Below are 22,822 nucleotides of genomic sequence, written 5' to 3' on the forward strand. Positions count from 1 at the left end.
CACACACTGACTCTCCAACATTCTTGTCGATGCGATCCGGTCCTGCTCCCGAGGCATCCTGTTTGCTCAGGTCATGAGGTCAGCATCTGCTCCCTCGTTTACAGTGACTCTCACAGCGTGCCAGCCCATGCTGGCCCAGCCCTGGCATCTGCTTCCTGCTCTCCCCAGCCTCACAAAGTGGGGCTACATGGACAGCATGCCCTAGGTATTTGTTCCAGCCAGCAGAGCCAGTAACGTGTGCAGAGAGGGTCTGGTGATGAAGTACCGACAGGAGACCAGTGATGCAGAAGCCTCTCACAGAAGTCTCATCTGCCCTTCGCCTCTCACGTCTTGCCCCTCTCGCCTTATATACCTTCCCCCAAAGACCTTTGGCCAAACAGAGACATACAGCTGAGCCTAGTGCTGCTCAGTCTGGAAAATGAGTCCAGGTGCTTTGCAGGGTTAACACTTCAGCCTCTGCTTCTGCTGTGGCCACAAGCCCAGTTGCTGCTATGGCTCAGTTGAGCAGGCGCGTTAACTCTTTAGCCCACAGCAGGAATTACTTTGCTGATTTCGACAGCGATGGGCTGATGTAGTGTCTGTCGCTAGCTCACCACCCAGCAGCTGCGTGGCAGTGACCAAGGCCTACTTTGGCCTCTGGTTGCAAACAGGGGTCTTCTAGCTTTACCCCGCCTGGTGCATGCGATGCTGCGTTGAGTTGTTGAGGATCAAATATGCTTCAGTAAAGTGTGAATCTATTGTAGCATTTGTCCTTCTGCTGTTGGGATACACAGAGAAGTGGAATCTCATCTCGCATTTTCTGAAACTTTTCTGATAGACACCGCGCAGTTGCCTGGCATGAGGTCACCCAGCAGCCCAGCATGCGTGCTGATGGCTTTTCCCAAGCTTGTCCAATACAGTGGTCATTTCAGGCAGGTTTTCTCTCTGTCCGTTTTTCTCCCTCTGTCCCATACACACACAGAAACGTTTTCTCTGCTGGTTCAGTACCCAAATGGATACAAAACCTGGGATTGGGCCAGCCTTAAGCAGGAGATGGGAATCCAGTCTGGGTATCCCAGATGGTTGGCAGAAAGTCGAGCAATCCACTGCTTCTGGGCTACGTTAATAAAGCGTTGGATGGGCAGCAAAGTGGCCGAGACTCAAACTGGCTGAAGCTCGTCCCGGATGGGAGCATCTCAGGTGATGACGTCGCTTGTGATGCTACAAGCAGACCCAGGGCGATCATTTCCTTTTTAAATTATTTATTATTATTGGAAAGTCAGATATACAGAGAGGAAGAGAGACAGAGAGGAAGATCTTCCGTCCGATGGTTCACTCCCCAAGCGCCCACAATGGCTGGAGCTGAACCAATGTGAAGCCAGGAGTTGTTTCCAGATCTCCCACGTGGGTGCAGGGTCCTAAGGCTTTGGGCCGTCCTCGACTGCTTTCCCAGGCCACAAGCAGGGAGCTGGATGGGAAATGGGGCTGCCAGGATACAAACTAATGCCCACATGGGATCCTGGCACCGGGCCCGAGGGAGATCATGTTATAGAATTTTGTTGATATGATTGATTGATTTCACCACTTTTTGCATTTTGTCAGTTTAATTTGCCTTTCTTCAATTACCAACTAGAGCTCTTGTTATAGTGCTATTTATGAGTCTTTTCATCTGTACAATTACAGTTTTTACAATAGTTTAAATGTGTTATGATTTACTATAGAGTCAGTGGTTCCTGGATTTTTCAGTGCAGTGCTGAGATGCACAGCCATCATCCAGGAGTACAATGTCACAACCTCTGCCGCCTCACTAAGACCCCTGTGCCCTGTTATGGTCATTTCCCATTCCTACCTCTGGCCCTAGGCAATTGCTAATCTAATTTTTAAATATTTTGTTTGAGTTTCACAGAGGTAGATCAATGGAGCATTTGGCCTTTGTGACGGGCTTTTTCCACGTGTGGCACGTCTTGTTGCTTGTCGTTTTGCGAGTAAATTGTGTGGTCCGTTCGTCTGAGGGGGCGGTGCTGGTTTCTCCTGTTGGAGTACTTTGAGTGATGCTGCTTGCCTCGTGCGTGTGCCGTTTCCGGGCTGTGGACCTAGGAGTGGGACTGCTGGCTGATACTGTAGCTGTGACTGCATTTCAAGGATGTGCTTAGCTGCTTTCCCCCGGGGCTGCATCCTTTTGCCATCCCACCAGCTTTGTTCCTTTTTCCTTCCATCCTCACCGACACTTGCTGTGATCCATCTTTGGGATTCTGGCCATTTCAGTAGTTGTGAAATGAAAAAGCAGGATTTCCACATGTCATTTTCAGATGGCATTTATGGCCTGCATTATGTAAGTGGTTTTGTCCAACCTGTTGGTGGCATTTAATGACCACTTAATGACCTTAAAGCTCGGCGCTGTCTTGGAACAACTTTAAAGCATTCTGCTATGTGTCCCTGAAATATTTCTTTCTTTTTTTTTCTTCCTCACAGCAAAATGTTTACAGAATTCATTCTGAATGTCCCCATGGGTCTGCTGACCTTTCAGAAGCTCTACTGCTTGATCGAAATCATTCACAGTGACCTCTTCACACAGCATGGTGAGTGAACCCCAGGCATGGTTCGTCTGTCGCATTTTTCACTCTCTGCAAGTCTCGGCTCCTCTACCTTCCCTCCTCCTTGCCAGAAGATGTGCAGGTTGCAACTAATTAAAAGTTTCATTACAAGACTGGCAGATTTAGCCCTTACAAGAGAATGGTAATTGACATATAGTGTAGGTAATAGATCATTGGAAACTCAAGGCGGAAGCACGTTGCTGTAATTTAGGTGTGCGCCATTGCCATGGATAATCAGCGTACATTGTCACCTGTGAGCTTCTGGATTCTGTCCTGGGGAGGCAATCACTTGCTTCCAGTGAGATGATTGCAAAGAAAAAAAATCAGATTTTCTTTAAATTTAAAGTAATAGTTCTGTCTAATTCTGAACTCCCAGTTCTTTGACAGGGTTTCATCAAACGCTTCTCAAAATAATAAGAATTTTAATGATTCTTCAACTCATTTATTCTGTGGAACACCTTATATTCCCCCTTGCTATCTCCCCACCCCTTTTATTAATCATTTTCTTTCTATTTGGACAGATTGAATTAATATTTTACACTTGTCAAGCAGTTTTATTGAAAGCTTAAAACCTTTGCATAATTCCACAGCCTCCCTCATTTATTTAAAGTAAGTGCGAGGCCTGCTGTGCGGCGCCCCAGCAGAGAGGCACTGATTTATTCTCTTCCATTTGTGGCCAGACACTTCCTTGGCTCGTCCACTGCTTCTCCAGTGTCCTCGTGTGAGAGTTGCAAGTGTCCATTGCTGTTTCTGGGGTACAGAGGCCCAGGTCCTGGATGCCCCCATTGAGTTCCTGGGTGCACCAAGCGTGCACCCCGTGTCTGGCTTGGTCCCTAGCACCTTCGGGACTGCTGTACCCTGAGTTTGACCCCTGCTTTTAGTCTACCTCTTGGTTTTACGAAGAGTACTGCACGGCACACTTGTTATCTAGGCTTCTGTTAAGGGCAGATGTTGGGGGTCCATTTGATGGATGTGTTATTCTAGAGAAACGATATCCACCCAGAGAGTGGATCTAGGCCTTGCAGCAGACTTTCCTGGGTCAGAACTCCCGTTTCATCTCCATCAAAGCCAGCAACTCTCAAATGACTGTGACTCAAAGCAAGTGGATCTCCATGGAGCACTGGCCCTGACTCTCCATGTTCCAGGCTTGGTATGGAGTGCTAGCTCTTAACTCACTCACTCTCTAGGTGCCTTCCAAAGCTCACGTTGACTGAACCGAAGATGTGTACGTGTAGACATGTACACATTGCACATATGTGCAGAAATATACACATGTATGTGTACCCACAAGCTGTTTTCATGACTCCCCTCGTCATTGGGTTTACAGCTGTCAGTGTATGTCAGCTGTCTGTGAGTAGTGTTGCTTAGCAAGTTGTAGAAGGGTTTTGCATCACTGTTAATGAATCTTGATTAGTAATGACCGCTTTGGGAATGTTTATATATGAATATATATGAATATATATATATGAATTGTTCAGCATTTCTTTGTACACCTTGTTCTGCACGCCATTTAATTTCCTTTGAATAAGGCCATAAGCTATATAAAAGCTCTAATTAAAATATTAAGACAATTTTATTTATACATATTTGAGTGAAAATTTTGTTGAAAGTTTTACAAGCTAATCAAAAGCTTGTACAGTTTTTGCTTGTGTGTGTTGATGCCAGCCCAGTTGTGTGGCACCTGTGGATTTCCTTCGCTTTGCTCTGTGTGCCCCATTTCCATTCACTCTGGTCTTGCAGCCCTTTGTCTCAGACTGTCACAATTCTGTGTTTGATATATCAGCATGTACCTAAATAAATACATTGCCCTCTTTTTCTTAAGGAGTCATCAGGTAATATCTGTGTTGAAGCCGTTAAACATTGTCTGTTTTAAGTCCCCTGTTAGAATTTTAGTGTTGGTAGCCAGTTGTCCCCAACATAGTAAATGAGATTGTGTGACATACATGAATCCTAAATCATCCTGGGCTAAATGAGCCGAAATTCGTCTGCAGCTTGTGTTTTACAAGCCGGTCCAGAATCGCCCAAGCAGTGGATGTTGTCCAAGCCTCAATCGGCAGCCCAACTGGGCTTGTGCATGCTCGCTGCTCGCTCCGAGTGGCTCACGATGCTCTGGTCACAGTGAAGATGATCCAGCTGGAGTGTCACTTTGGGCAAGGATGGATGAGACAGCACTGGATTTTTTTTGTTTGTTTGTTTCCCCCAAGAAGCTCTCTGCTTCTTTGGACTGCTCTCCCCTTCTCATCAAGGAAGATTTATCAGGTGAAATCGCCCAGCCTGTCCATTCTTACCGAGATGCCATCATTTTTCCAAATATTCTGTGCCACACAGGTATAAATGTTTAAAGACAAGCCATTTCCTGATGAGATCTGATGGCTGGCTTTCATGCTTTGTTCTGTTTCTTGTTAATTTTTAAGAAATGTCGTTTTCTTTGTCCTGTTCTCTCGTCCCAGTGACATCCTTCAGATCAACTCTGTATGTACAGCTCTTTAGATCTCGATGTGTTGGGTATAGCCGCATGAACACCTGTATGTGCCAGTTTCTTGCTGGGGTCTGCATGCCTCGCCACAGGGCTGCTCTGGGGTCCAGGTGGAGGTGAAGTTTCCTAGAGCCTCCGCCCTGGATGTGTGTTTCCTCACTCGCCAAAAGGAATGCTTTAGTGGCTTTGCTGCAAGACACCTCTTTCTGTAGCTCCGAGTCTCACCTTAGAGGAATCGAGAAGCGGACTGTTAGCCAGCGGCTGCTCAGGAATCCTGACAGCAGCGTGGTTCTTCCGCCCAGACTCCTTTCCTTGCTAGCTTTCATCCGGGTCAATATTTTCAGCCTTGCTTTCCTCATTTCTCTCTAAGGACATGGGCCTGAGAGTGCATTCAATTGAGTCTGTTGGGAAAGAAGCTAATGTTTGGCTCTCTCCTGGGGCTGGTCTGCGTGAGCACACGCTGTGACTGCCACCAATGCTCCCGTAGAAATCCGACCTGTTTGTCTCTCCTGGATCCTCAGGGGTCACATGATGCCTGCCCACAGTGCGGAGGGAATGGATTCGCTTTACTGTGTCAATCCAAGTGCTAGTAACTTCTAGAAGAATTCTCAGAGGCAGCACCAAGAGGAACGTTCGACCAGCTCTGTGGGCATCCTGCAGCACGGTCACTGGACATGAGATGAACCCTCCTGGAGGACTGCCGCTCAGAGGCCCTTTGACACACTCCCCATGGAATACCTCAGAGGAGCCCCACTGCCTGCCCTCAGGGCACTGCTGTCCTATGAAAGGGTTACCTGGCTTTTCATGTCCCTGCCGTTTTCTGGGGTCCCTGCCGTAGGAGATCTCCTGGGCTGGTGGTGCACAGGAGATAGTCAGTGCTCTTATTTTCCTTTGTTCTGCCCATTCGAGCATTGCCTGGCTCCAGGCTCACCTGGGATGCGTGTTTCTCACATGAGTAGAAAGCATAAGGATGTTCTAGGGAAGCTCTCGGCCAGCCAGTGGCCATGCAGAGATAGGAACTGGGGCAGCTGCCCACTGTGCAGATCACGTGACCAAAGGAGGCGGGGAGGGGCAGTGTCAGGTTCAGCCAGAGAAGCTGTCCAACCCGGGCTTGGGCCAGGCAGGGTTGGAGGGGCAGGGGAGAGGGCCCGGGTGTTCCTGAGCAGAAGTGGAAAGAAACCTCTGATTTGCAAGGCTGTGAGCAGTCTTAGAAAATCCCCATTGGCTTGTCATTGTGGCTCACTGAATGCCCTTCCAGCCTTATGGAGATAAGATTAGCGGGTATCTCAGCTCTGCCTCGGATTCAAGATTCTCCTTCTTGAAATGGAGTACACTTTGAAAGCTACAGAAAAAAAAAGTAGAGAAAGGTGTAGTGTACCCTCGCGGACCCGTCATCTAGCCTTGCAATCGGTCACCTCTGGCTGGTCTTTTCTCTCCATGTGCCCCTTCCCAGATGTTTTGAATCAGCTTTCAAGCATCACAGTGTTCTGTTTAGGTGTGTGTTGGTGATGTTTTCAGAATGGCATGCCCATGGCTGATGCTGCTGCCACCCATGTACCTTTGGGTGTTCCCGTGCCAGCTCTCCAGCTGAGGTGAAGGGCTTGGACTCGTTAGCATGCCTGGCACGGGAGTCAGTGAATGAGCCGTGATGGCTTCCAAGCGTTGTCATGCGATGTGACTTGACTACTTGAAAGCTGGCTAAATAGATTATGTGCTGCACAAAACGATGACTCCTGCATAGAATCTGTGGTGTGGAGTGAGCAGATTTTCAAAGTAAGACACAAAGAGAAGGAAAGGTCAAACCTTCATAATGTATACATTTGTAGCTTTGTTCCCAAGTGGTTATATTGTTGCCCACATCTCTGACAAAAACTAGGAAAAGTAAAACATATAGTCTATTACAAGAATGAAAAGTTTCAGTCTAATTAAATTAAATGCCAAAATACTGACATTTGGGATTCATGCCCATAGAAATGTGTTGCATTGATATTATAGAAATCTGCATAAAATGGATCAACCCTAGCTCGCATTCACCTTTCATGTCAGCCAAGAGTGATGGGGACACTGTAACGCAGGTGGGAGAGCTCACATGATGTGTGTCGTCTCACACACCTGAATGTGTCCTCTTGTGTGGGCAGTGTTCCCATTCGCTGCTAGAGCTGGAATCTTGGGGGATCCGTGCCTCTGCTGCTGTATCGCTTCTTTGCCTTTCACCATGTAATCTTTCCATGTTCCCATCTTGGAAGGGACCAAAGCAATTGACATGCTTTATTTTAAAGTTTGCTGTTGTTCTTTTTCTTTAAGTTTTCTGTGTTTGAAGAGAATTGTAGTGGCAAGCCTGTCCCAGGTCGGTCTCTAGCTCCCAGTAGGAATGGGAACCGTGCCATTCTCTCCTACCCTGGCCAGCCTGTGATTCCTCTCTGCACAACTGCAAGCAGGCTCCTTTTAGACAGTGTTCTTCTGACTAACAATTTGTGTTGCATTTTGAACAGTACCTCGCTTCTTAGAAGTGCAGGTCTGTAGGTTCCCATTATTCTCCCTGCTTGTGTTTTCAAGGTGAATGAATCTCCTGGTGTTCCAGCAGCTCCAGCCTCCGCTTTGTCATGGCGGAACGTTAGTTAGAGCAGGCCTTGGAAGCTGCGGAGTGATGTCCGTCATACCTTGGAGCTTTGGAGCCTGCTCTTAGGAGATCTGAAAATCATGTTTCCAGACTAGTTTTTAGGAAATATTGTTCATCCTCCTTAAAGGCAGAGATAGAAAGAACGAGAAGGAGAGATAATCTTCCACGTGCTGGTTCATTCCTCAGAGGCTGGGCCAGGAGCCAAGAACTACAACCTGGCCTCTTGTGTGACTCTTGGGGACCCAGATCTTGAGCTGGCCTCCTCTACCAGCCATCAGCCAGGAGTTCAGCTGGCACTCCTACGTAGGTTGAGGCTGAGATCAGGGACTTATCCCAGCCACACCACAGTGCTCACCCCCAAGACTATTTTCGTTGTGATTAGACCCAAGGTAGAGAATTGGCACCTCTTTAAATTATTGCATTTCTCATTTTCATCTGTTTTAAACATAGACAAGAACTGCCTGTTAATTCAGACTTGTCATATGATACACCTCCATAATTCCTTAACCCATAAACACATCAAAATAATATCCCTTGAGCTTAGTGAATGTGCAAAAGTAGGTTTTGTTAGCTTGATGGATGTTGTGCAGAAAGAAAAATTGGGGTTGGGGCTAATTTTGCTGTAGCCGTTCTGTGTGGCACAAGCCCAGCATTCTGGAACGCTCTAATTGGATGGTTGTGCTGATGACTTCTAATGAACATTACCAGCTGTGAACCCTGAAGACTGATTCTTTTAAATCATTGTAGAATATAAACATCATTTTTTCTCCTTTTTTTCTTTCTTGAGGACGCATTTTTTCTGCAATGCTGTGTTTTTTTCTTCTTTCATTCTGTGTATCATTCCATAACTTCAGTTATGTATTTGAAAAACCATTTTTTGAAACAGGCCAGGCTTTTGGAAATAGCTTATTGAATCTACAATGGTGAACCCACCTCAGCTACGTAATTATTTCTATTTCAATTCCATCAGGACTTATTGACCACCTATTATGTACTCAAGACTGTTTAAATGTGTTGGGTTTTTTGAAAGTCATCAAAGTTAGAATGCAGAAATGGCAACAAGTAATTATGTTTTAAAAGAAAGATCGATTTATTGTTTTGGAAGGACGAGTCACACACACACACACACACACAGAGAGAGAGAGAGATTTCATCTACTGATTCACTGCCCCAGTGGCTGAATGAAGCCAGGAGTCTGGAAGGAGCTCCACATGAGGCTCCCACGTGGGTGATACGGACTGTCCTCTAAGCCTTTATAGGTGCATAAGCAGGCAGCTGGGTATCAAGTAAGAGTGGCAGGGATTCCAATCATTGCTCAAACGGGATGCTGGCACTGCAGGCAGCAGCTCTGAATAATTATTTCAATTTACAAATCAGGACATCTAGCTCAAAGCTAAAGAAAATCCCAGGCAGGGAGCTGTCCAGCACTGTGGTGCTGATGGAGGAATTGCTTTTTTCTTAACCCCTCATCCACTTTTTCACTTAACTGCTTCACACCTACTGTATAAGTAATGCCTTCTGGAAAAAAACAAAGCTCGCTTCAAGTGCCCTTTGGAGTAAGACAGAAAGTGAATAAATGAATAAGCAAACGTACATAAATTAAATGTGAATGCATCATAACATGTCCTGCATGTTCATGAAGTTTCAGTACTTTTTCTCTTCTCCCTTGTGTGGGAATGTTTATCTGTGTTTAAATTAGCAGTGCCAACAGTCCCTCTTTGTAATGTAAATGTATTATAGTCTACTGACTGTTCCATGCCCACCCTGTTGCTTGATGTTGAGAACTGGGAAGTACTGTGAAAGAAGGCTTCCTAGATTGAGCTGTCTACACAGTAACACACCCCTGGCTGCAGGTCAGCAGGTTCCAGTCAGAGTCCCTCACGTGCATGTGGGAGCTAAGTTCTGTGCCCCTGGAGACCTGCCTGGGACAGAGATAAGAGGTCAGCCCACAATCTCCTAAGTTTTGCTTTAATCCCCCCCCCCCCCAAATCTTGTATAAATCTCTACCTGAATGCACAGACTTCCCAAGGTGAGTAGAGTTTGGCCTCATGTTTTCTCATATGTGTATCTCATTGTCAGGACAACTGGGAGGGGGAGGGCAGTGTATGCAATATCGTGTTGGCCATGGTGAGGATTTTTTGGTCCCTTCCTTCTTCTGATCCAAAGAGCTCTATGTAGTCTCCCTGAGCCTCCAGCCTATGGACTGCCCGGCCCTTAGAATTTCTTCTGACCTTACCGAGTCCTCTTGACCACCACTGTTCACCTGGAGATAGGTTCCCAGCGTAGCCAGTCCTTCCAAAATAATCTTTACCAGCCTTTTCCTTGAGTCTTTCTGAAAGTTTTTCATCTACTTACAAATATGATTCATTTGTGACTTTTCTTTGTTGGTGGTCCATTTATGTCTTTCTCTTAACAGTATTTGTTACTGCAGTAGAAATTTAACCGCCATGATGGTTTTTTCCAAGCCAACAGATCCATGATATCCAGTGTCCAGTCTCATCTTCCTTTGGACACCTCCTCTCGTCAGGCCCAGTGGCAATCAGCTCCTTGCCTTGGCAATGTGGTTGTGCTTGTCCTTCTGATTTCAGAGATCATTTTCACCTGCTCTGTCATCCTCTGAGTTGAAATCCAGCGACTGTAGGTACCTCTGAGGTCCTAACTGCAGGAGGCCATAGGTCTGACCAGAACAGTTAGGAAGGTACAGCCTTGCCTGTGGGAACAGAAACACCATGTTTGTGTGACTCCATTCTGTGCACGAATTGAGGCAACAAACGTGCTCTACCAGGAAGGGCTGGGTGTTACACTCACATGTATGCACACATGTATGAGTTTTCCCTGCAGTCTCTTGGTTCTGGGTCAGCTACTGGGCTCCGAGTTTCCACATCCGTGCAGTGTGTGGGGGAGTAGGTTGCTGCCATGGCCCCCTCAGACACCATCGTTTGCTTGTTTGTTGCTAGAAGGCAGTGTGTTGCATGGAGGAGATTACAGCAGCCCTTGGGAGCATGCGGTACAGGATTCTTCGATGGTGGAATGATGAGATGCTTAAGAGGAAAAGTAGACATGCCCCGTTTGTGTGGCTCATACTGTTTCTCATGAGAAGTGTTTTCTGGATCTCAGTTCTCTGTAACACACACAAGGTTATTAAATGCACTTTATGGATCATTTGTTTAATGTGACCAAACTAAAAATTACTCTGTGTTCATAAAAATGAGAGTTTTAAATGGACAAATTCTTTCTTGTATTTGCATCTTGCTTTAATGTAGTGCTCTAATGTGCTTATAGATGGATATTCAGCTTCGACATTTATAAGCTGATGATGCCTGTTGAATACCTCTTATAAAGATTAATATTTTTAACTCTGTGCCCATTACCAGAGCATTACTCATCCTGCTTTGGCCCTTGCAGCTGAGGATCAGCAGCTGTCCAGGGAGCGGCGTCCGTAATCACGATGGCCCCATTGGCTGAGGGGTGTATTGGGTGCAGCTGTGAGCCCCGCAGCCATTGTGCATGGAGTCTGCACCCTCTCTGCCTGGCATCATTGATCTCTCTGCACAGCATTGGACATCTGTGCATGCGATTCTGACTTCTCTGCTCACAGTGCCGGCTCAAGGCAGGAGCTGCAGACTTGGGCTGTGGCCGTGGTTCTAGTTATAATGAAGAATGACGATGAACACCAGTCAGTTAAAGTAAGGTGTGCAGCACCTGCTTGCTGGCCATCTCTTTGTTGGCCACCAGAAACGGCATGTTGCTCATATGCATAATTCACAGTTTTCTAATTACCATATTAAAAAGGCAGCAGAAAGCAATGGATGAAATGCATTTTAGTAATGTTTTTTATCTAAAACATCATTGCAAAGTAAATTCAGTCCGCAAATCATTAATAGCATAATTTATATTTTTTTCTTCACTCTTAGTCTCTGAAATCCAGGTGTCTTTTACACTTAAAGGACACCTTGATTGCTTGCTAAATTTTCATTAGAGACATTTTATCTTTATTCTTTATCATTTGATGTAATTAAAGATTTAAAAACTGTAGTTATGTACTCAAGTTGTTCCAAATAATTAATTGATTCTAATAATTAGACTAAATATCACTTCCTTACACTTGAATTTATATTAATTAAAAATCTAGAAACTGGTGTTGTGGCATTGGGTTAAGCCATTTCTGCCATGCTGGAATCGACGCTGTTTTCAGTTATGCCTGCTCCGCTCCTCACCCGGCATCCTGCTGATGGACCTGGGAAAGCAGCGGAGGATGATCCTGGTGACCGAGCAGCACACCCACGGAGGAGACTGGAAGACGCTCTAGCCTGTTGGCCTCAGTCTGGCATATCTCCAGCCACTATGGCCACCTGAGGAGTGAACCAGCACGTCGGAGAGCTCTCTGTCTCTTCTCTAATTTTGCTTTTCAAGCAGATAAATAGATCTTTTAAATACGTACTTGTGTGTGTAAACATCAGGAGCAGAGCTCCGATGCAGTGTGCTAAGCTGCTGCATGCGGCACATGTCTCTCTGGACCACCTGCTGGTCTGGGTCCTGACTGCTTACCTGTTGTGTTCGCTCCCTGCTGATGCACCTGCTCAGGTACTTCCCTGTCATCAGGGAGCCTCCCTGCAAGTCTGGGCTCCTGACTTCAGCGGAGCCCAGCCATGGCTGTTGCAGCCATTTGGGAGGTGAAGCAGTTTGCAAGAAATCTCTCTCAGTCTCTCCACCTCTCTAAGTCACTTACCTTTCAAATCAATAATAATTATCTTTAAAAGTACAAAATATTAAAAATTGCATTTCTTCGTGCCAGTAGTTAGATTTCACGTGCTCGGTGACTACACTGTTGGATAGTTTTGAGAAGACTGGTTTTGTATGATACTGTTATTTTTATTATTAATAGCTGCCATTAGGGCCCAATGCAAATAGCTCAATGACTAAATCCTAACGTTGCAAGTTCCAGGATCCCATAGGGGCACCAGTTTGTGTCCTGGCTGCTCTGCTTCCCATCCAGCTCCCTGCTTGTGGACTGGGAAAGAGTTGAGGAAAGCCCCAAACCTTGGGACCCTGCATCTGCATGGGGAACCAGAAGGAAGCTCCTGGCTTCAGATTGGCTGTCTCTGGCCCTCTGGCCTTTGTAGCCATTTGGGGAGTGCATGTTTTGTGTGTCTTTGTTTGGCTGTGTGGGATTATTTAAAGGTAAGTTTATTTTGGTGCAGAAGGTTTTGACTCTTGCATAGTGTTATATCATGTGTGTTTTCCATGGATTTTCAGAGACTTCTATGTGCAGGGACTTCAGCAGTTTTTCTCCCCATATAAACTTCTGTTAAATTCCATTTTCTAGGTCATTTTTCTTTTAAAGTTTATTCATCTATTTGAAAGGATGAATGTCGAAGAAAGAGAGAGAGGTCGTGAGAGAGGGAAGCCAGAGAGTCAGTGAGAATCTGTCTTGTATCTTCTGGGAGCTGTTGCTGGGCCGCACTGAAGCCAAGAGCTGTCCTGGCTCTCTTGTCAGGGACAGTAGCCCATGTGCTTGCTCTGTCATCTTCCTGGAAGACTTGGCAGGAAGCTGGGTGGGCAGCTAGGCAACCCTTGATCTTGGGTCCCTGGGTGTGGGTACTGGGATCCCACCCAGCAGCTTTTCTGACTGCCTCGCAAGTCTCCCGAGTTCCTTCATGTGATGGTGATGCGTGCACATGCTGGTGTTCATGTGTTTGTTTCTAACCAAGCAGTAGAAACAGACCATGTACCTCTCCCGATGTCAGGCTCCTGTGCCACAGAAAATAAATGCCCAGTGCTTGTAGGGCAGTGTGAGTTTGGTGGTAGTGAACACCACTGACCACCCGTCTTCCCTGTCTCCGCTGTAGACTGCAGGGAGATCCTGCTTCCCATGATGACCGATCAACTCAAGCACCACCTGGAGAGGCAGGAGGACCTGGAGGCCTGCTGCCAGCTGCTCAGCACCATCCTGGAGGTGCTGTACCGGAAGGACGTGGTGAGTGTGCGCGACGGCCTGGGTCGCGCAGCCGGTGGGGGCCTTCCCAGATCCTGGCTTTGCAGTAGAGGAGTGATTGTAAGTTTCAGGTTTACTGGCTCTCTTTTCCTCTGCAGAATTGTACCCATAGATTATTTTTTCTGAGTGGGTAGACTGACTGGCTGCTGTGTCAGAATCAAGGCGTTGGTCAGGGAGACCAGGGTTGCACATGCAAAGGGGCGGTACTCAGCTGCCTCCTGCGCACCCTGGATACTTTATTGACCATCACACACACCTGGTCATCTGAACCCTTCAGCATTGGTTTGTGTTCTCGGAGCACACAAAGTTCTTGCCCAAAGAGGTCACATAAACTGATCCTCAAGACTGAGGCCCAGGGAGCAGGCTGTAGGGGTCCCACTCCAAGCCCTTGGCTTTTCTTAATGTAGCAAAGATCTCGGGTAAAGAGGTTTAATGGCAAAGCTGAGGGGGAGAGTTGTAGGGACCCCCCGGGGAAGGGTGGCACTAAGAGGCCCTTATCTGAGGTTCATGGCTCTGGGAGGCACAATCAAGGACCCCCTTACCCAGTAGACAGCAGTGGGTTTTCACCACGGGGAGCTGTGCCCCATGATGTGCTGTCTACACTGCTTTCCTGACATCTGATCTCTCCCTCGAGAGCGACTTTGGTTTGGACTTGCTGTTCGGGGTTGAAATGTGCCTGCCTTCCCCTCTGCTAATGGCCAGGAGTCTTTTAAGAGCCATGCCTTGGCTAATCAGGGAACATAAACATTAGATTGTTGAAACAGATTTGCTTTATTTTTAAGGTATGCTTAAATTAAATCACTATCATTATATAACAAATTGTCATGAATGGACTATAATTAATAAAATGACTTGAGTTTTCTTTGTGGAGGCTTTTGCCTTTGACAAGGGCCATTTTTCATTTTGTTAAGGGTTGTAATTGATTTGCTCTTGGCGGACTATGTGGGCCTGGTGGCAATGGCCAGGGCCTGCATGTTAATGATGGACTCTGGTGTTCATCTCACTGCTGTGTCCTCCGCCAGGGCCCGACACAGCGACACGTACAGATCATCATGGAGAAGTTGCTGCGAACAGTGAACCGGACTGTCATCTCCATGGGGAGGGACTCGGAGCTCATTGTAAGTGCCCAGTGCCCTGGGGCCCACGCTTGTGGTTTCCCTGTGCCCCAGGGACGTATTCCCTCTGAAGCCCTAGTCCTCCCTGGTCCTTTCCAAACACGCTGATCTCTTCCCTAGACTGCTGAGGCAGATGGCCAAGCAGTAGAGCAAGCCGGAAGTTGCAAGAGCTGGTGGGAGTTTTCTCATCATTTGGAGCCTGAGACCTGTGTTTCCCATTGAGTCTATGTTCCTCTAATAGTTTCTTTCTTTATATTTACATTTATGTGGTCAGGAATAAAGTTTTATGAGTGAACTTAAACAGTAATTGAGGACTTCCAATGCAGCTATTTTATGATCTGTGCTAATGTGTGCAGGTGGATTAGTTAGGCATGAAGAACTGTTAACGTTTTTTTAAGAACGCTCTAGTAATGTTTGCCATTCTCCCAACCTTCATATCCAATGCTCTTCTCTGTGTTTTCATGGGTGTTAAGATTGGGTTTGGAGGCAGCATGCAGATGGCCTGCACTTGGATTGGTGCTTTCTGGTAGGCAGCTGGCCGGACCAGCCATGAAGCCTGGTGCCTACATGGTGCATGCGACTTTCCTGAAATGAACTTTTGTGTGCTTGGAGAAGGGGGTGTAGTGAGGGCTCCCCCTCGGGCTGACTGTCTAGTGGTAGCCAAGCTCCGTCACTGGGGGATGGAGGCGGCAGTGTGGACTCTGCCAGACGTCTCTGGAAGCAGGACAGAGCTGATGCCTGCTGTAGATACCTCCCTCTTCTCACACATTCAGTATCTATAAAAAGTACCCAAAAACTCCTTTGAATTTCTTTTGTAAAATCAAGCTGTCATGGAAGAATTCTCCAGAAGTATTCTGAATAAGCTGTAATTATTTAATGAGCGATGACAGCATCAAGATGTTTTCAAGAAGGGCGTTTGCCATTTCAAATCTGAGTTGCTTGGCAGGCTCTTTCAGGCGACAACCAACAGTGAGTGTCCTTCGTGAGCTGGAAATGAGGCCTTGGTGGCTAGGCGTAGCTTTGCCCTCCCGATTTGTATCTGGTGTCGATTTGTGTAGTGGCCTTTCAGTGTCATGATTGTTGCCCTGTGATTTGAGATTAGAAGATTGGGACAAAAATACTGCTGACAGGGATTGGCATTGTAGCCCGAAGGTTAAGCCATCATTGTTTGCAATCCTGGCATTCCAGATTGGAGTGCCAGGCCAAGTCTTGGCCCTTCTGCTGTTGTGCCCCAGCGTTTGGGCTCACACTGCCCTGTGGGAGCCCAGCACAATTTCCGCATTCCTGGCCTTGCTCAACCTGGGTCATGGTGGCCATCTGGGGAGTGAACCAGCAGAGGGAAGACTCCCCCCTACCCCCAGCTACCACAGAGCGTGTGTGTGTGTGTGTGTGTGTGTGTGTGTGCATGTGTGCATGTGTGTGGAGTCTGTATTGCTCTTTTTTTACTTTTGGTAAATGAATAAATGAGAAAAAAATCTTGATTGGGTGTTCAAAAAGAAATAAGGTTTGTTTTGGGTTCGCTGTACCGTTCCATTATATCCTGGAGATTGCAGTCTTGCTTTTACTCAGTGTTGTTAAATGTACTGGAAAATGTCCAACTATGAATCATCTTAAAAAATTTAAGTATACAGTGAAAATGGGTTGTAATAGATACCCTCTGTTAATGATTTATTCTGTTATGAGCAGTCATACTGGAAATGTGATGTGCTCCTGTTGGAACAGTAACTGGGACTCTTGGCTGTGGTCTGATTCCTCCCAGGCCAGTATTCTGATGAGATAAACGATTATGGGACTTTGGTCATAATTGGATGAGCTATGGTATACAGTGGTGAACTTTTTCTTTTATCTGTATCTGTGGTATTTAGTAAAACTTCTTTTTCAGATGGCTATATATCATTGTTTGAATTCATTGTATTTAAAAAGGCGATTGGAACATATCTCTTGCACAAGATAAAAATGTGCCACAGGGTCCTAAGTTTTATACATTATGTGCTATAATAAAGTACTGCTTGGCCGGTGTCGAATGGTCAGTCACGTGGATGCAGAGGACGGAAGCTGAACCGACAGATTTGTGGGCATGATGGCACGGGAATTCACCGTCATCTCATTCCTACTCCAGGGCAGTGTGATTCTGTGGAATAATCAGATAGAAAACGTATTTTGTAATGGTCCGATTTTCCTTTCCTCTCCCTTTGGAAAATCTTTCTGGATCACAGTCCTTAGGCAGCCTCCCTTGTCCTCGTCCACGGCTTGATTAGTTGGCCAGGTCTCTGGTGTGTAGGTGGCTGACCAACCATCAGGCTAGTGACTGGGATCTGCATAGAAGCACTTGACTTTGCTGAAGCGAATGCTTGAACCCAACCTGGGATGGGAGCCAGTGGCATGATGCATACTCCCGCGTGCTCCTGCTTTGCCTATATTAGCTGGCATTCCTGCATTGAGATGGTCAGATTTGCCTCTGTTAATGGGTTTCTGAATACTGTGAGGGAGAAAGATTAGTAGAGATTTTTCTGTGGCCTGGGTGCACACCAGAAGATGGGAAACTAGGAATTCACTGAAATGGGAATGTGGGCTTCTCCCGGGAGAAGGTTCTTTGGAAAGTTCTCAGAAGCTTAGCCGTGAGTCTGAGTGGAGTCTGCCCTGTGTGTCGGCGGAGCATCCTGGCTCGCTGAGGTTGTAATGGGAGTGGTGTGGTCTCTGCTCTGAGCACCAGCTTGGGTGGCAGGTGGGACTGGGGGCATCTCCTCGTCACAGCAGTGTTGGTGGTGAGGTGTGCTTTGATGACACCCCCGTGTTTGCGCAGAACCTGACACACCTGTGCATTTGCAGCATGGTGTGTAAGGACTGGTTTCTCAATGAAAAGCACCTTTTCTCCAAGACTCTGGCCCAAGTAAGGTCACCCAGATTGTCTGCCTTCAGGAATGGGATTGAGAACTGTGCCCTAAAGGTGCCTCTCGGCACTTCAGCCTCCACAGGTTCATTGTAGCAGAGAAAAAAAGTACGTTGGGATTCTCATAGAGAGTATATGGTCTTTATATATAAAAATCCTAAAATTCCTGTTTATTGTTAGCTAAGAAAATCCTTTTGACACCTTTGTGAACATAGCCAGAGCTAACGTCCAACATTCCTTTCCGTTTGGTGATGAAACAGTAGTTTTCACTGCCTACTGTGGTCCGGTGGTGATTTTCAACACCAGCCACTAACCTTGGATTGATTATCAGGGAAATAAAAGTCATGTCATTGCCTGGAATATCTCCACTCTGTAATTCTTGCATGTTCATACCAAACTGTAAAGATGTCAGAAGTTAATTGCTGAGCTACTTAAAAGGTAATCGGCTACTTTCGCGTGACCTTGTCATCTGCCAGAGAGCACACTGCAGAGTACGGCATGATTAGGATATGCTAATTCACCCATCAGTGTTGTTGCTCATCTTGGCATCATCCAGCTGTCTACCTGGGCTCTCTGAATGGGCAGCACGCTTCACCTCTGCTGCCAGTGGGAGTGATGGCTTTTCCAGGTGTCAGTGTGGCCGGTGTGGGCTTTGGGGAATGCTGTGCCAGAGAACCTGGCTGGATAACTAACCAGGACCAGCTGTATTTGCTGATACACATGCAGTCAGGATTCGGGTTTGTCACTCTGACCTGCTATGTGGCGAAGGAGGGAAACGTTGATGGCCAAGTTCTTGTTCTTGCTCAAAGCATTTGACCTTGGAGCTGTGTCTTCTCGGCTCCAAGGAACAGCCGTGTTATCTTGGTTGTGAGGATGCTGGGTGGCCGATCAAGAAAGTCAGTGCTGCATGGCACCCTTGTTATAGTTTGTACATTGGAGTCTGGCAGCCTGATGCTGCGCACTGACAATGATGCCATGGTCACAGCTCCAACACAGAGATACTCAGCAGCCTTGGAGGAGGCCTGGGGCCATTGGCCACTGCTCGTCTCCTGCCTGCGCTCGGAGGCTTTCCCACATCTTGATTCCCTCCCCAGATTTGCCCGAGTTGGAGTCTCTGGGTGGGATCTGAGGAGCCAGGAGCAGCTGCTGAGGCCCGGGCCTCCTCCTCCTCGGAGGTGAGCTGCATGCTTATAGGGTGATGATGTGGCCCTTCAGTGCCTGGTGGTTAAGGAAGATGGCCTGTGAGGCAGGCACCCTCCGTTCTGCCTCTGCCTCATGAGTGTGACCTGGTAGCAGGAGTCCTCATGTCCACATGGGCAGTGGCCACTTCCATGTGAGTGAACTGTCTTGTTATAGATACCGGAAGGGGGAGGTGACCTCTCCTCCAGACTGTCCAGGAGAGGTGTCCCCTGGATCACCTGTGGTCATGGGGCAGTGCGCCTGGCCTGGTCTGCTCAGGTGCAGTAGGTGTGCCTGTCTGTCACCTAGGAGAAGAGAGGGAGGAGGTGGCCCATCCCCTGGGGTGGAGGTGAACTAGGGACCAGTTACCCCTTAGGATGTCGGATGATTTGCCATGGCAGTCGTGGGGCATGTGAGGTGCTCAGGATGTTCCTGAGGCTGCACCTTGCAGTGAGCCCACATGATGCCCTGGGCTCCTTCTGCCTGACCGCTGAAGACCAGGCCCAGTTCCTGGCTGGAGAGCGTTTCGGTCCTGCCCCTCCCCTGGTCACCTAGGCCAGGCCGCCCAGTGGGCAGGCCTGGGGTGTTTAGTAGTCATCTCTTCTCAAAATGGGATGAGACTCCTTCCAGACCATTCTTCCTGCATCATCATTTTCTTGGATTCTTTTTACTTTCCCAAATTATGAGGCCATAAAAGAAGTATAGTAGCGACACAAAATATTATCTTTGATGTTTTATTTAAAAATTATTAAAGAACTTAATGAGAAGTATAATAATTTAATCTCTATACGTAATGCCATGAGCACATGTACATAAAGGGAACACTACGTTTTGTCTTGGGTTATCAGAGTTTTACTTAAATCCTTCCAGGAGAAGGATCGCCATCTATTATTATTAATGACACATTGCAATTAAACTGTGACATGATTTTGAAAATATTTCTTTTCGATTTTGAAGAGATTTTTCTGTTTTTAAGGACAGTTTGGTTTATCTTCAAGGATTTCTTTTCTAACGGTGAAAGTGGTGGTTTGGTTTCAGCCTAGATGGGTCTGGAACTGTGACATGATTTGGTTTCAGCCTAGATGGGTCTGGAACTGTGACATGATTTGGTTTCAGCCTAGATGGGTCTGGAACTGTGACATGATTTTGTGTACTAGGCAGTCCTCTTGTTTAGACAGATTTGTAGAACTAATTAGAAAGCTGCAAATACACTCATTTCTGTTCGCCAAGATCATTGCTATTTTTCTAAAACATAAGGAGAGATAACTGTGACAAACATTTTTTTTTGTTGTTGCTTCAGTAAAAAACTGTAAGAAAATATGAGATGCATTTTTAGGTTTTTAATCTACATGAAACCTACATGAAATTGTCCTTCTGCACAGAACCACTGTCATTCTTCTGACATGCCCTCAACTCTGGGACATGGGGACTTAACCTTTATATTGCTTCTGCAAAAGATGTGTGTGTGTGTGTGTGTGTGTGTGTGTGTGAGAGAGAGAGAGAGAGAGAGAGAGAGAAAGAGAGAGAGAGAGAGAGAATTTCAAATGAAAACATGTATCTATAGTATTGTTGGAGCAGTCCCCAAGGAGTCTTTGCTCAGTAGGTTTCACTTTGTTCGAGTCTTCATCTAATTACTGATCACTGGGCCTTGTGAAGGCCACACGCTTAGAACTAAAATAGATTTGCTGTTGTTAGGAAGAAAACGCCTGGCAGGAATTAGCTGCCATCTGAAGACAGCAGGTTGAGTTCCTCTCACCAAGGTTACTGGTGTTGGGCATCTAATCCATGACGTGTGTTTGTCCACGCTCAGTTCCACAGGAACCTGCTGTACAGAAACTTGGAGACGAGATTTTTTCATGTTTCCAGACTTCAAAATTTAAGTTGTACCAAAAAAAAAAAAAAGGCAACATAAGATCCCTACATCCTTTTGTGAAAAAGCAAAACATTGGTTGACAAAGTCATACTAGACTAAGGAATTTTGACTTATATAAAAAGATACTTACAAAGATGCAAAGAAATGAGTGAAAAAATAAAGGAACTAAGATTTCCATTGCGATGTGTGTGTATGTGTGTGTGTATACACACAATCAAGAGAGAACTCTTAAGTGTTATCTTGATTTAAAAAAGACCTAGAAACATCTGAGTCACAGCTTTCCTCTAAGTATGTCCCTTATTACAACTTACTAGTAGGTTAAATGTGGGTGACATTAAGTTTGTCCATTGGTTAGCAGCTAAATGAGACAGGCTGTTTCTCTTTGAGATGGCCGGGCCTTGCATGGATGTCACAACACGTAACAGACTCTAGGATGTGTGGCCGCACTCACAGGGCCACCAAGGTCTCCAAGGATGCTGCCACCAGGACGCTCTGCTGCGCCTCCAGGCGCCTGGGACCATGTTGGTGATCTCATCATCATCCATTGTGTATCTCCTTGTATCTCTGAATTCTTGCCAGGATTTATCATTAGCCTTTGGGGTACCAAAGGATTAAAAAATGAGATATGAGAAACCTTTGTGTCCCATAGTTCAAACCCTGTCAACTTGCAGTGATAAAAGGCAGATCCTGACCTTGGAACCCCAGCTGCCGGCCATTCAGACAATGAGCAGTGGACACGTGGGTGGACTCCAGATGAAGAGGGGGCCGGATGGGAGGTGTCGGTGTGACACGGAGCGGTGGCCACTTAGCTTAGCGCTACAGCACGTGAAGGCAGATATACACAGACACATTTGAGAGATTATTCATGGTCTCCGACCATTGGAAAAAATTGTGCTTTCTCCAGAATTTGATGTGCTGCAAATTGCACTCGTCCCCTGCTTATTTGCAAAATGAAACTTAAAAATGAGGTCCTTTGCAAACATAAGGCTTGCGTTTTCTCGTTATTTTTTTTAAATAAATAATAAAGGCTTGAAAATAACTATGAGTTTCAGCTGTGTGTAGAGTAACACCTGCGTAGCACAGGTTGATGAAGTGGTGCTTGCAGGTCGGGGGACGGGAGAAGAGAAGTTTTCTTGGTCATCTCGGACCGTGTCAGTTCCGTTTCTGACTTCGTGTCCCACACGAGTGAACAGTGGCGAAGAGCCGGCAAGGTGGGTCGCAGCACACCTTACCGCCGTGGGTGATCTGTGGGTACAAAGGCCTTTTTGGTACGCAGGGCGAGAAGCGGATTGCGCCGAGTCGGCACCCTGGCATGCTCCATCCAGTGGGTCTCTGGAAAGGACTGCGCAGCTCCAGTGGGTTTCTGACGCCCGGGGCCCGCACTCCCCTGGAGTCCTAAAGGAACCAGAGTTTCCATCTGCCGTGCTTTTTGGATTCAGGTTTGGATTTTTGCTTGGGAGTCGAGGAGGAAGTCTCCTGAGAGTAAGGCGAGGGTGCGACCTGAGTTTCCTCAATGGACTGGAGTTTCCTCAGCACTGGCTGGAGCTTGTCTTCCTGCTGCTTGAAGTCCAGCTCCACGCTAGAACGACAGAGGAGGGCAGGAGTTAGTGCTTGGCCTTCCGCAGAGACCGACCCCTCCGGGGGGGCACCGTTTGCTACCTGGCAACGGTCACGATCACTCCCAGGCTCTGTGTGCTGCACCGTACTGTGCGCTGTGGCACCGAGACACCACAGAGGGGCTCGTTTTCCTCGGAATATCCCTTCCTTGCTTCCGCAGGCAAGTCAATCACATATTCATTAATGGGGAAACCAGAGTCGCCTGGCTTCTTATGAATAAATCAATCTTATTTTTGATGATTTTACATAGTTGAGAGGGATGTATACCAATGTGGACCGCTGGTTTGAGGAATCGGGGAAAGTGGATGAGACAGCTGCCTCCAATCTCCTGCTTTCCTCCTGTATTTGGAGAAAGGGGGGGAGGGGAGAGGACCACTGCCAGCAGCCTGACCGCATGAGTACACAGGGATGGGGGATCACCTGGTGTCTTGTCCATGACGGAGCATCCTGACCGCATGAGTACACAGGGATGGGGGATCACCTG

General features: G+C 46.8%; 2 protein-coding genes across 3 annotated transcripts in view; one reads left to right on the plus strand and one right to left on the minus strand.

The window, feature by feature from the left end:
* DOCK1 (dedicator of cytokinesis 1) overlaps window positions 1–22,822 on the plus strand; it is a 402,417-nt gene that overhangs the window by 138,124 nt on the left and 241,471 nt on the right. For both annotated transcript variants that reach the window (XM_058671051.1, XM_058671052.1), the window contains exons 25-27: window positions 2,452–2,558; window positions 13,519–13,646; window positions 14,687–14,782. In XM_058671051.1, coding sequence (XP_058527034.1) covers window positions 2,452–2,558; window positions 13,519–13,646; window positions 14,687–14,782 — 331 coding nt within the window. The remainder of the gene's footprint in view (window positions 1–2,451; window positions 2,559–13,518; window positions 13,647–14,686; window positions 14,783–22,822) is intronic.
* Window positions 22,117–22,822, minus strand: part of INSYN2A (inhibitory synaptic factor 2A) — a 51,921-nt gene continuing 51,215 nt past the window's right edge. The window contains exon 4 of the mRNA XM_058671053.1: window positions 22,117–22,300. Coding sequence (XP_058527036.1) covers window positions 22,117–22,300 — 184 coding nt within the window. The remainder of the gene's footprint in view (window positions 22,301–22,822) is intronic.

The sequence above is a fragment of the Ochotona princeps genome, chromosome 13 (genome assembly GCF_030435755.1).
Source record: "Ochotona princeps isolate mOchPri1 chromosome 13, mOchPri1.hap1, whole genome shotgun sequence".
Classification (NCBI taxonomy): Eukaryota; Metazoa; Chordata; class Mammalia; order Lagomorpha; family Ochotonidae; genus Ochotona; species Ochotona princeps.